Source organism: Thalassophryne amazonica, chromosome 8, assembly GCF_902500255.1.
Source record: "Thalassophryne amazonica chromosome 8, fThaAma1.1, whole genome shotgun sequence".
NCBI classification, from domain to species: Eukaryota; Metazoa; Chordata; class Actinopteri; order Batrachoidiformes; family Batrachoididae; genus Thalassophryne; species Thalassophryne amazonica.
Window position 1 is genome coordinate 98,410,165 of NC_047110.1, and position 13,185 is coordinate 98,423,349.

The 13,185-nt window shown below is 42.6% G+C and overlaps 1 protein-coding gene across 1 annotated transcript; it reads right to left on the reverse strand.

The window, feature by feature from the left end:
* Positions 1-3,397: 3,397 nt before the first annotated feature.
* LOC117515154 (intestine-specific homeobox-like) lies at positions 3,398-12,646 on the reverse strand. The gene is made up of 5 exons (XM_034175634.1): positions 12,402-12,646; positions 11,544-11,600; positions 8,823-8,977; positions 7,802-7,915; positions 3,398-3,698 (listed from the first exon to the last, which is right to left on the reverse strand). The coding sequence occupies exons 1-5, from the start codon at positions 12,538-12,540 to the stop codon at positions 3,522-3,524; spliced, it is 642 nt and encodes a 213-aa protein (XP_034031525.1). The 5' UTR covers positions 12,541-12,646; the 3' UTR covers positions 3,398-3,521.
* Positions 12,647-13,185: the final 539 nt, after the last annotated feature.

Sequence of the window (13,185 nt, forward strand, 5' to 3'; positions counted from 1 at the left end):
TGCATGCACCCAGTCCTGACATGAAGTTTCATTTGTGCTTTGGATATCTTATTTTTGTCTTCTTGATGCTGTCAGTTCATTCATTCAACTTCATTTTTTTTGGGAGGGGGGGGGGGGCAATTCTACTAACTTTAATATTTTAAGTTACTGTGACCTTTTGCCCTTATGAGTTTATCAAACATAGGTTTTGATTAATCTGCACTGTTTTATTAGAAATGTATCATTTTTATACTTTATTTCTATTGTCTAAATGTTTGTCTCTGAAATCAATAACACCAATATAATGTGTGTGCAGAGAGACAGGCCTAATAGAAATCATGTACTAAATTATGTGCTAAGACTATTGCATATGCAGTCACAAAGGACACTAAATATGATCCAAAAACACAAAATATGAATAAATTATATAGGATGACTGGAGCAGAGGAACTTTGCATTAAAACGTTTATGAATTTGAGCAAATGGTTTCTTTGATCCATACTTCCAAGCAGAAGGTGGCGGTACTGAGCCTAATGCAAAGTAAACGTTAATCAAGTTGTTTTAAGTAAGCTCTCCTCTGTGTAATTGATGCAATGAACTGCCATAAAGGTTTTCGTTACATTAAAGCATTTGACTTAAGTTTACTTAAAAAGTCTACAACCAAAGTTTATAGTGTGGCCAAGTGGTTAGTGGGCTGACTTCCAAAATAGAAGGCCCCTAGTTCAAGACCATGTATGCCGCCCCCCCCCTTGATGTAACGGAGTTGTTTCAGGATAGGTATCCAAACCTATAGTCCAACTGAACAATATCCAATATGGATCTGCTGTGGTGCTTACAATGGATTCAGACACCACTACGGTTCTGGTGCTGTTAGATCTCAGTGCTGCATTTGATACAGTGGATCATCATATTCTACTTGATAGGCTGGAAAATCATTTTGGGATTACTGGGAGTGCCCTTGCATGGCTGACGTCATACTTGACCAGTTGTTCTCACTGTGTTTTGTACAGTAACACTACCTCTGACTTTAGTGACATGAAATTTGGGGCTCCACAAGGGTCTGCCTTAGGCCCCCTGCTTTTCTCGCACCCCTTGGGCACATATTGCGGCATTTTTGGATTACCTTTCACTGCTATGCTGATGATACTCAGTTATACATGCCGATAATTGCTGGTAATCTCATTCACATAAAATCCTTAGAAGATTGCCTTGCATCAGTGAGAAGTTGGATGTCTAGAAACTTCGTACTTTTAAACTCTGATAAGACTGAAACGATGGTTCTTGGTCCATTGAGACATCGACATCAATTTGACAAGTTAACGCTAAGCCTAGGCTTGTGTGTCATACATCACACAAACAAAGTGAGGAACCTTGGGGTAATTTTTGATCCTACATTGTCCTTTGACCTCCACATTAGAGATATTACGAGGACTGCTTTCTTCCACCTTCGAAATATGGCGAAGATTTGTCCCATCCTGTTTATGGCTGATGCTGAGACCCTGATCCATGCGTTTATTTCTTCTAGATTGGACTACTGCAATGTTCTATTTTCTGGTTTACCACAGTCTAGTATTAGGACTCTCCAATTGGTTCAAAATGCTGCAGCCAGACTTTTGACACAAAGCAGAAAGTTCGACCACATTACACCCATTTTGGCATCCCTTCACTGGATTCCTGTCCCAGTGAGATCAGATTTTAAGGTTCTGCGACTAGTCTATAAAATTGTTCATGGACTGGTACCTCCCTACCTAGCTGACCTAATTAAACCTTACGTACCGGCCCGGGCTTTGCGTTCTCAGGGTGCAGGACAGTTTTGTTTTACGCTTTTTACTCTTTTAATTCATCTTATTAGGAAACTGAGTGTGCCGCGGCCTCAGCTTTACCTAAATTCTAGGTCTTTTAGTGAAGCTTAGGGCTAGTGGCCGGTGATCACCTTAGTATTTCCTGTTTTTCTTGTAGATTAATGCTGGCAGATTTTACAGTATTTCTTGTGTTTCTGATGCCTGATTCTGTTTTTTCTCTCTGTTTTAGGTGGGAGTTATATTTGTGCTGGCGACCCTCCTGTCCTGTGCACCAATAGCATTTCCTGTGTATTCGTTTTGTGAATTGTTCTGTGAATTGTTCTGTAATTTGTGTCTGTAGCATGGCCCAAGCAGAGGGTCACCCCTTTGGGTCTGGTCTGCTTGAGGTTTCTTCCTCAGAGGGAGTTTTTCCTTACCACTGTTGCTCTGGGGGTTAGTAAGGTTAGACCTTACTTGTGTGAAGCGCCTTGAGGCAACTCTTGTTTCCAGACCCACTGACTGACTCCATTAATCATATCATTCTTTCTGCTAATCAAAGGGGCAAGTGCTGAATTGGTAATGATTATAATTACATGGTCTCTATATTTAAAAACCCTCCAAGTGTTTCAATCTCTGCAGGGAGTGTGTGCAAATAAAAATAGTCACACAACTGTGCTGGAGTATTTTTCTTGATGTTGTCCACTAAACACCTCTGACTGTCGTCTTTACGCTGTACTTTTATTCAGAAGTAGATTTTATATTGCAGCCAACAGAGGTAGTAAAATGAGATATGACCGGGGTGAAAAGTTCATCCCTTCACAGGGCCTTGTTAAACATAATCACTTATTGCAAAGTCAGGTTAGTTTTATTGATAGTAAGGGCATCCTGCGTTATCTGGCTTATAATTGCTAATTATTTGACAGATAATGGCCGACTTCTCAGAAAACAGAGATGAAAGCATTTTTAAGCAGTTTTCACAGAATAACACTGACACAAGCATCGTGTTTTATGCAGACATTTGTGACACAGCATTTGCAGCTCATTCCACACTTCCCTATCCTCGGCCAAGTCCTCCAACTCTCGGGATAACTTAGGATGAGTTAGAGGACTTAGCTGAAGTTAGGGAAGTGTGGTGTGAGCTGCTTGGTCTGCTGCCACTGCAACCTGAATCATAAGTTGCAGAAAATGAATGAATGAATGGAATTGTGATTTTACAGTTCCTCATTAGCTTGATATGCCCAAAAAAGAAAGTTAAAGACATGAATTTTCATGTTTGATTTTTTTTTCATTTTTTACTTTAAATTACAATTAAATACAATAAAAATCACAAAACATGCCTCAGCAGCTTCACTGAAAAATGTCTCAAACTTACCCAGCTGACCTGCAAATGAACTCGACTTACAAACCCAAATTAAGATAAGAGATTGTTTGAAAGTCAACCGGAATAGTTTATGACAGCTCTGTATCTTATCTCTGACAAGGAAACAAAGTATTGTGTTCGGTTGTCCAGTAAAACAACAAAAACATGTTCTTTACCAACAAGAAATTCATGAAGCTGATCTGATTTTAAATTAAATTCAGCTTTAATGGTAAATGTTGAGCTGATAACTTGTTAGTTCTATTTTATGTTGCTGACACTGTTTATGAGGAGCTGAACACCAGACAGAAGTTTGCATTCATCCCCAGAAAGTTGTCCGATTTTTATACCAGAGTAATCTGGATAACATCACAGTCTTGTGTTATCTTTCTGTTGTCCGATAGTCAAAACCCGGAGTCCTGTGGTTTGGAAAAGGTGTTTCGGTCAGCACAGTGGTCGTCGTGACTGTGAAGCGGCAAGGTAAGTGGTACGGCTGCCAGCACGCTACCTGCAGCTGCGGCTTCGTGATACGGTTCGCAGCGTTGACAGTTTAAAGTTGACAGAGGACTCATCACTTCATCCTATGATACACAAAACCTCACGTTACTGACCATCGTTTCACTGTTTCCCATGGAAGCAGTCACTTCAAGCATTTCACCTTTAACATATATCTCTCTCTGTATATATATCTGCTTTTATAAGCAACACACTGGCAGTCACCATGTCCCACAGCAGCATGTATTCAATGTTCTTGACATGGAGCAATATCTCCACCTGGTGGACATTTAATTAATGCGGGTACAACTGAATTACCACGAGAATTACTACTTACTACACAGAACCTTTATCCTCCACCAATGAAGATGTTTTCTTTCAGCTCCATATTTACCTCCACCAATGCCTCCGCCAGGTTATGTTTTCACCCCTGTTTATTTGTTTGTCAGTTTGTGAACAGTCTGTAACCCACATTCATCTACTGCTGAAAGTGGTAATCTGTGCAAGTGTGCGTATGTGCTCACAAATGTCTTGACTGGGTAGCTGTTTTCTGAAAGGTCCAGTCCATCCCAAGTGAATGCATGATGGATTTTATACCTTACTTCAAGATAATGTGCTGGTGAGATCTCAAAGGAGAGTGAGGGCCCCTGTAGATGGATCACATCATGCCGAACAGTTCACAATCAAAGTGTCTCTGGCTGCTCATCTAGCTGAAGATGTTGAACTGCTGAAGGAGGGATGATAGTCCATTCAGACCCATCATCTAATACAGCAAAGGCTTGATCCTATCTTTATCGATGAACAGGACGAGTAGGAGGGCACTCCCATGGAGGAGGATGAGCAAGCTCCATGGGTGTGTCCACATCCTGGTGGCTGGCTTGAGCTGGTCCACTGAAATGTGCTTGGCTTTACCGCCCATGTCGACCACCAAATTGTTGTCTCCCCGTCTTCAATACGCTAAAGGGGCCATCATCAGGAGGCTGCAGCAGTCCCCTGTGAGCATCATGGTGAATAAAGATGTATTCCACTGACTGCAGGCGTGAGGAAGTGTAAGAAGACAGAAGGCCGTGCTGTAAAGTAGGCACAAATGCGAAAAGCCTAACCTTGTCCTGAAGCTCACTCTGTTGGTGGGCATCCGACCTGGGGGTGGTGATGTCCGGAATGAAATGTCCTGGGACCTGCAGGGGTTGGCCATAAACCAACTCCGCCGATGAGGACTAGAAGTCCTTTTTAGGGGCAGTTTATAGGCCCAGCATAATCCACGGGAGTCTGTCCACGCAACCGCCATCTGTTAAGGTGGCTTGCAGAGAGGCCCTCAGAGCGACGAAAGAGCTCACACAGTCCATTAGCCTGGGGGGTGATATGCTGTAGTCTGGTGGAGCTTCACACCCAGGCTGTCTGCAATTGCATTCAAGAGCTCGGACATAAACAGCGAGCCCGTGTCAGGAGAGAGGTCAGATGGAGTGCCAAATCAGCCGACTCAGGTGCCGATGAACGCCCGGGCCATCTCAGCCATTGTTGCAGCCATCAATGGAAGAGCCTCCAGCCACCGGGTGGTCTTATCCATCATTGTAAGGAGGTGTGTGAAACCCAGGGAGGAGGGTAGGGGGCCCACAAGGTCCATATTAACGTGATCAAATCTCCCCTCGGGTATAGGGAAGTGAGTTAGCGGAGCTTTGGAGTGGCAGTGGATCTTGGAGCACTGACACTCGCCACAGGCAGTGCACAGCCTCAAAAACACTTTGATTCCATGTGGTGGGGGCGATAGGCTGTGGCTGTCCTGTGGAGACGTCACAGAGCAGCCTGGTACAGCCCTCACCAAAAGGGATGTCTGATAGGTACAGTGCAGTGGCCACAGACCTGGGTTGGTGGTCTGATTTGCCGCCCTGAGGGTGTAGTCCAGCCCGACGTGGACAGTGGCTGCAAAAGCTCCAGAGAGGCAGTCCGCGACGAAGTTCTTCTTGCCCGCAACATGCTCTATGGTGAACTCTGAGATATAAGAGAGCTCTCACTGTTGGCAGGCGGACCAGGGTTCAGACACTTTAGCCATGGCAAAAGTCAGCGGTTTGTGATCGGCGAAAGCTGTAAACCACTGGCCCTCCCGCAGTGTGCGGAAGTGTCGAATGGTGATGTGAAGAGCAAGCAGCTCTTGGTCGAAAGTGCTATACTTGCGCTCACTGGGCATAACTGCCGACTAAAGATAGCAAGTGGTTGCCCGGCACCGTTCACCCACTGCTCGTGCACAGCACCCACAGCATAATCTGATGCATCCATGGTGATGGCTATGGGGGCCTCAGGCGATGGATGTGCCAGCATTGTTGCAGCAGCTAAGGCAGCTTTGGCATACATGAATGCTGTGTCTCTCTCAGTGGACAAATCCACCAGGTGCTTGGGCACTTTCCCCTTCAGGGCCTCATACAGGGAACGCATAACCAAGGTGGCTTTGGGAATGAAACGGTGACAAAAGTTCACTATTCACAAAAACTCCTGCACAGCCTGTACCGTGATCAGCCATGGAATGGTTAAGACCGTGTCCACCTTAGATGGGAGTGGCACAGCCCCGTCTTTGGTGACTCGATGTCCCAAGAAGTCCATAGTAGTGAAACCAAACTTACACTTAGCTGGGTTGATGATCAGCCGATGCAGGCTGAGGCGTTCCATGTTGTCAAAGTCAGTTTTGGCAACGACGAGCTTGGCTGGGGCAAGACACCTCACCCGGGAGTACACCAGCAGGCCCGTGGTGGCAATATGGTGCTCTACTCCATGTTTGGTGTCGAAAGATGAAAAGGTCAGCTGCGTGAGGGCAGGAAATTCCCCAAGCAGTCTGTGAAACATGTCAGCATGCAACAGCACAGGCATAAATATGGTATTTGGTAGTGGGATGACTTACACTTGGTTGAGGACCATTATCTGAGTCAATGGGGGGAGTAGCCCTGACAGGGGGTGCCTGTCTTGTCTGAGACACCAGAACGGGTCTGGGTATTGGATCTAATGCAGCACACATGACCTGGGTTTGTGGACTCTCAGCTGGTTTTATTAAAGGGGGTTGATGTGTATTTGCAGACTTTTGTGGGTCATGTTGCAGTCCATGGGCAGTAGAGTGCTGTGGGTATTGGTCTGCTTCATGGCTGATGGGTGGTGTTGTTTAATCACGTTGTGGGATTACACTGTTGCTGTGAATCTGCAGCTCTGGGTCATACTCACAGTCACTGACATGTCTAGATAGAATGAGTTCTACGTTGTGTTGTTTCAAGAAAGTGTTAATGAGGGAAGCTCTCTTCAATTCCATTTTTTTTCTCTTTGAGATGACGTTGCATCAATACTTAATAACCGATTCTGTAATCTGATGTGCTATGTGAGCCTCCTCTTCAAATTGACCTCTCTGTCTCTCATGTTCTATGAAAAGCTCTTCTTTCTTATTCAGGGCTTCCCTTGCCTTTGCATCTAACAGTTGGCAGTGTTCATCTACTAGGCTGTCCTCCTTAATCTGCTGTTGCATCTCTGCCAGCTCCATACGTTTTACTCTTTCATCCAGCATTGTGGTCTGAAGGTTAGTTAGTCCTGCAATAGTGGAGCGTACTGATGTAGAGCATTCACTAGCCTGAGTTATAGGTTTACTGCATCGGGAAGATGATGTATATGACCACTCCAAAGGTGAGTGTTTCACTGTAGTAACACAGACGCTTGGGACCTCTGCCTCTGCTACTCTGGTTGGGTGATGAGTCAGAGTGGATGGATTAGGTTGGTATCCAACTTCATAATCTCTGAAGAGACAGGTGGCTGTCTCTTTCGCTGAGCTCTTGGTTGCACTGACATAACGATATCACAATGTTCCAGCTTTGAGATGTCCTTAAGGTGACTATCAGTCTGGCTCGAAGGACCATCTGTTATTTCTTGCATTATTGAAACAAACCCCAGTAGTCTTTCTGACACTTATATTTATAGTAGGTTGACCGATTACTTATGGGCTCTGAGAATGGAGGGACTGTGTATAAAATGTTCATAATTCATAAATACCTTTGGTAAACCCTTTGAATTTAAGGTGAAATTCTAAACAACAAGCACATCTTCATTGTTGTAACAGTTGCTTTGGCATTCACAGCCAAAACTGCAAAAACTGTCAGTGTCGAAATACTCCTGAACCTGAATATCATACAATGATTGTCAGGTGAATTTAAATAGGCATTACCTCATAGTAAAGATGATGATGATTGGCTGATTGTACATATTTGCTGGTCATCCGTTCTAAATCTTTAAGTGTTTCAGCTTTCCTCCATTTAGCTCTGCGGTTCTGGAACCAAATCTGATTCAAACAAACAAAAAAACAGAAACACAATTTCATCCATATAAACTCAGATGTTCGCCACTCATTGAGAGGTAGCCATTTGGTCCAGGAACATGGATGCAATTCTATTTAGAATCATTTGCAGATACAGGATCACTGTATTAGTATTGTTATTTGGTGCAACAGTGCCCCATATTGGCAGAGGTATGTATGAGAGTGTCCTCCAGTTTGGATTGCTGCTTACTGTATAAGTGGCTATCCAATGACCAAAAAAACAACCAAAAAAACCACCCTTACAAACCACTGATATTTTCTAAAGTTGTATTTATCCAATTTTTATACTCAGTGACTCCTGTTACCAGGAAAAATGAAACATCAGCAAATCACTTCCAAAGATTATGATTGTGTGCGGTTACTGTTCGAGGGCACACAATTTGATAAAAGCAAATTTTTTTTGCTTTTCATGAAAAAGATCATGAGGTTTTGCTATGGTGCCCTCCCTGAGCCTGGTTCTGCTGGAGGTTTCTTCCTGTTAAAAGGGAGTTTTTCCTTCCCACTGTAGCCAAGTGCTTGCTCACAGGGGGTCGTTTTGACCGTTGGGGTTTTACATAATTATTGTATGGCCTTGCCTTACAATATAAAGCGCCTTGGGGCAACTGTTTGTTGTGATTTGGTGCTATATAAAAAAAATTGATTGATTGATTGATTGATTGGTGCGAATCAGAATTTAGCAGTTTATCTAAAAGATAAACAGCCTTTGAACAAAGAGACCGGGACCTAAGGTGGTTCATTGATGTGGTGGATAAAGCACCAGCACATGCTCCTAGACCTGACCTTTGCTTAAACCAAACCAACAAAAATATGTGTGGTAACAGTTCCTGAACAAACTATTTTATAGGACAAACTCTAACCCTATGGGTGTTACCTGAATTCGGCCCTTGGTGAGGTGGAGGCTGGACACTAACTGGTCTCTGGTCTCGATGTTGGGATACTGCATCCGTTGGAAAACCTTCTCCAGCTTGTTCACCTGGAATGGTGTGAACGTGATCCTCGTTTGTCTTTTTTTCCTCAGATGTGCACCTGTAAACAAACGATGATGATCTATTCTCGATCACTAAGGAGAAACCATCAGTGATTTGTCTCTTTTTCCATCATATCTCAAAAACTGTGGAACATATCAACACAGAACCAAAAGCACTTGGCAGTTTGGAGCGTTAGCATGACAATGCACTTTTGAGTTTTTACCTTAATACTGCAAAATATGCACTTGTGCATTTGCATATCTCAGTTCCTCTGAGGTGAAAAAAATCCAAACATCAACTATTTTATATTGATATTCCTTTTCTGGACACTTTAAGATACGGAAGGTCAAACTTCAAGTTGAGGAAAACAGCCTAAAGAAAATTTTCTTGTCATAACTCCACAGCTAACCTAAAAGTTAGCTTCAATAATCCATGACTGAAAAATTTAATGTGACGACACAAAACCGAAAAATTGGTCAAACAGCTAGCTGAAGCTAACAATAACCACTAGCTACTAGCTTTTACTATGGTATAGGCACTTGGACATCAGCCGCGTCAGCCAGCAACTTAGCCTCGCGTGATGACGTCATCAAATTTTCAAGCTCGCGGTTTGTATCGTTCGCAAAATGCGGATTGGAGAGGCTGGTTCTGCATGAATTCTACCGGAAATGCCGCTATTTTGATGTAGGAGACCTGCGAATTCTTACGCACTTTGTCTGGTAAAAATCCATTCAGATTTCTGAAATGTGCCTGATTTCCAAATCGAACGTGGAGTTCCCATGTTAAATTCACCACCTGCGTGACTTCCTTGGTGATTAAATACCTTTGCTTGGTCTAGTTTATGTAATAAACATCATTTTAGCGAAGTATCATATGAATCTGTGCCTCCGCACTAATATTTTGGATCCCCGCCGGTAGCCATGGTAGCGACCTCCCACTGAAAATATGTTGTCGTCTACTCGCTATGCCCGGAAAATAATTGTTCTATACATGAACATCTGCACATTTTTCAGCCGATAAATGCTTCAGATAAGTTTATCGATATCTTAAAATGTTATTTTCGTGAGGATTTTATTTCAGTTTTGCTTCATTATGAAGGATTGATTGGGGATTTATTTTGTTGAGCATATTTTGGGCAGGCTGGCTCACTGGTTTATGGTTACTGCTTTCTGATTGGTTGAGCGGAACTATGACGTATCTGATTCTTCTTCTTCTTGGTTGTTGGCAAGCTAGGCACGGTCAGTGCATTGCTACTCCCCTCAGGTCATAAGACACAGAACACCTATTAAGTGTCAATGAGATATAATGAGATATAATCTACCTTTCCTTTCAGCCAGAAATTCCTATTATTTGACACAATTTGTTCCTCTATTGTAATGTAAATAAGCTTAGAAAATAGGGCACGAAAATGACCCCTTCAAATCTCAATATCTCTGGTGTTATTTATCCGATTTTGACAAATGAGCTGTCATTTTGTTGCATTTTTGGTGCCCTTTCTTCTGATTGCAAGCAGAAGGCCATTTAAACAACTTTGAAAGAATGTCCAAGTGCCTATATGGTATGAATCTCTCTCGCGCGCCTTCTCTCTCTGAAAAAACAGACCTAAAGCACTGAAATTTTAATGCTATGGGTTGCGGATGCAGTCACTTCTGGCAAAGTGGCCAATCCGTAGGTGAGAATTCGTACCTCCGCGACTGGCTGTCCGATGAAAACAAGCTCGGGCTGCATTGATTGTGTATTGAAATCAGCTGGTTTTGTTTTGTCTCTAACTTGCTTCTAACAGCCAGCTGACAGCTCACACTGCCTGGAAAGATGAGATTTATACACCAAAAAATGAACCATTGTGCATTAAATTGACTTTATTGACGAGTCTGACCCCTTTGAAAAGTGACCAAATTACATGTATTTGTATTGAGCTCGGTAATGTTTTCATCTGACAAAAATGGCCACCAGAGGGCGCTCGATGTAATGTCCGCGGAAACCCATAGTGTAAACATGGATGTTCTCAAAAAAGTTTAGCATGCCAAGATCAGATGATGATGATGATGTACGTAAATAATGGACAAATTAAATTAAAAAGTAGTTGTTCATTCAATGTACTATTTATTCCAGAATAATTTTAATCATCTAATGAATGTATTTGCTCTGGCGTGGCTTTCTGCTCCACCATCTTCTGATATGACGTCTCAGTTTCACTTGTTGTATTAATGCATGAGCTCCAACAGGAACAAACGTATGACTTTTATGGTTTATAAACATTTTTTTTTAATTGTTAGCTAAGTTAAAGTTAGCAGAACTAAATTTAGTGGAAGCTAATTGGTCCGTTAATGTTTTTCACATTAACAGTTTGCTATTCTTAATTGACCCCTACCTGGCCGCCATATTGGATTTTCAAGTGGCCATCACTTTTTTCTCAAACACTGATTTATGTAGAACATTCATGCCAAATCTGATGCTTGTATCACCAAAGGTCATCTGGCCAAAGGTCATATTTATCTGCTCCACTATTGTCTCTCTTCCTTCTATCATAGCTGATATTTCTATTCTGGATCCGGTGAAGGGTTAATGCTCAAAACTGGACAATAGGCAGTTGTGGCAGTTGTGTCTGTCAGGAAGATACCCACTTTTAGCATCTGTGGTTGTGTTCGAAGACTCTTCTGGTGAGCTACTTTGAGACGTCTCTGTAGACAGAAAATTTCAGCACAGATCAAACAGTTTTCTCCTATTTAGCAAATCTCCAGCTGTAACAACACAGAGATACATCTCATCTCATCTTCAACCACTTATCTGAGATTGGGTCGCAGGGTCAACAGCTCTAGCAGGGGACCCCAGACTTCCTCTCCCGTGCCACATTGACCATACACTTTTTGTAATTTCAGTTAAGATGTGTTCATAGTGTTGGCTTGAGTTTTAACTTCAGTTCAACAGGGTTTAACAAATTTAGCTTCATGGTGGAGTTTAACAGAAAAGGATTTTCAAAAACGGAAGACATGAAATTTCAGCTACAGCTAAAAAACAAACAAACAAAAAAAAACAAGTGACTCTGCAAGAATGAGACTAGTGAGGAAAGCCACCAAGACACCCAAATAACTCTGAGGGAGTCATAGGCTTCTGTGATTGGAGAAACTGTGCATTGTGCAATTTCTGTTAGTTGCATCAGCAGTTATACAGTTTTGTGGTGCCAATGAGAAGGATTTTCTGCAAAAGAAGATTTGACAGTTACAGGTTAAGGTACATGGGAGCTTCCAGCCTAGATTTGATCTCATTTATTGTATTAAAATTGTTAAACTGTTGATGCAACAGTTAAAACCGGCACAATCCCCAGTATTACCCATCACAGCCACAGAAGACTAACTCTTTCAGAGTTGTCACAGGAGTCTTGGTGGCTTCCCTCACTGGTGTCCTCTTGCGCAGTCACTCCATTTTCTTAATTAAAGCAAAAAGTCAACACTACAAGCGCATACTTCTGGACCTGGCCGTACCTGCCCATGAATCCTGGTTCAGCACTCTGGTGTTCTCCTGAATGACGGTGCAGACCCTCTGAACTTGTTTTCTGATGCACGTAGGCTTCCTCAGAATCTCTTCAATGGAATGGGATAGATGTTTTCTTTGGTTGTCCATTTCTTCTCTGCTTCCTCTCTTCCACACATCTAGAACTGATAAGTTAGATGGACTCTTCTCTCTGATCTCTGCGTTTCACCTCCTCTCTAAAGGTGATGACAGTAAGATTGTTGTCCTTCTGTGATTGGCCGCCGTCAGCCTGGGTTTGACGTGCAGAACGTGGAGCTCCTGGAGGAGGAGGAGCGTTGAGTTACAGTGTTCTTCTACAACAGCTCCTTTAAAGACAGCTCCTTGTTAATTATATGAGCAGTGAACATTTAATAGAACACCTCTTCCATTTCAGGTTTAATAGTTATCCACCAATCTAGAGTAAAAATAAAATAAAAAATATGTATTTTCTTGCATTGCCGGCTCAGACGACACAGGTTTATGAAATGTGGAATAATATTCAGGCAATTATTGGGTGTTTTTCTTATCACCAGCCTGACTAGAAGTTAATCTTTATCACGTTGGCCTCAGTTTGCCCTCTCACACTTTGGTTCACCTTTTAGAAAGGCTGCAGCACAAGTTGGGAGTGACTCCTTGTGGTGGGATGGAGAAAAGAGTTGATGAATGAAGCATTTCTCTATTTACTAATTAGTGTTTACAGTAGCTCTGTTATGGAATAAGGTGGCACAGTAGCTTAGAGATTAGCACTGTTGCATC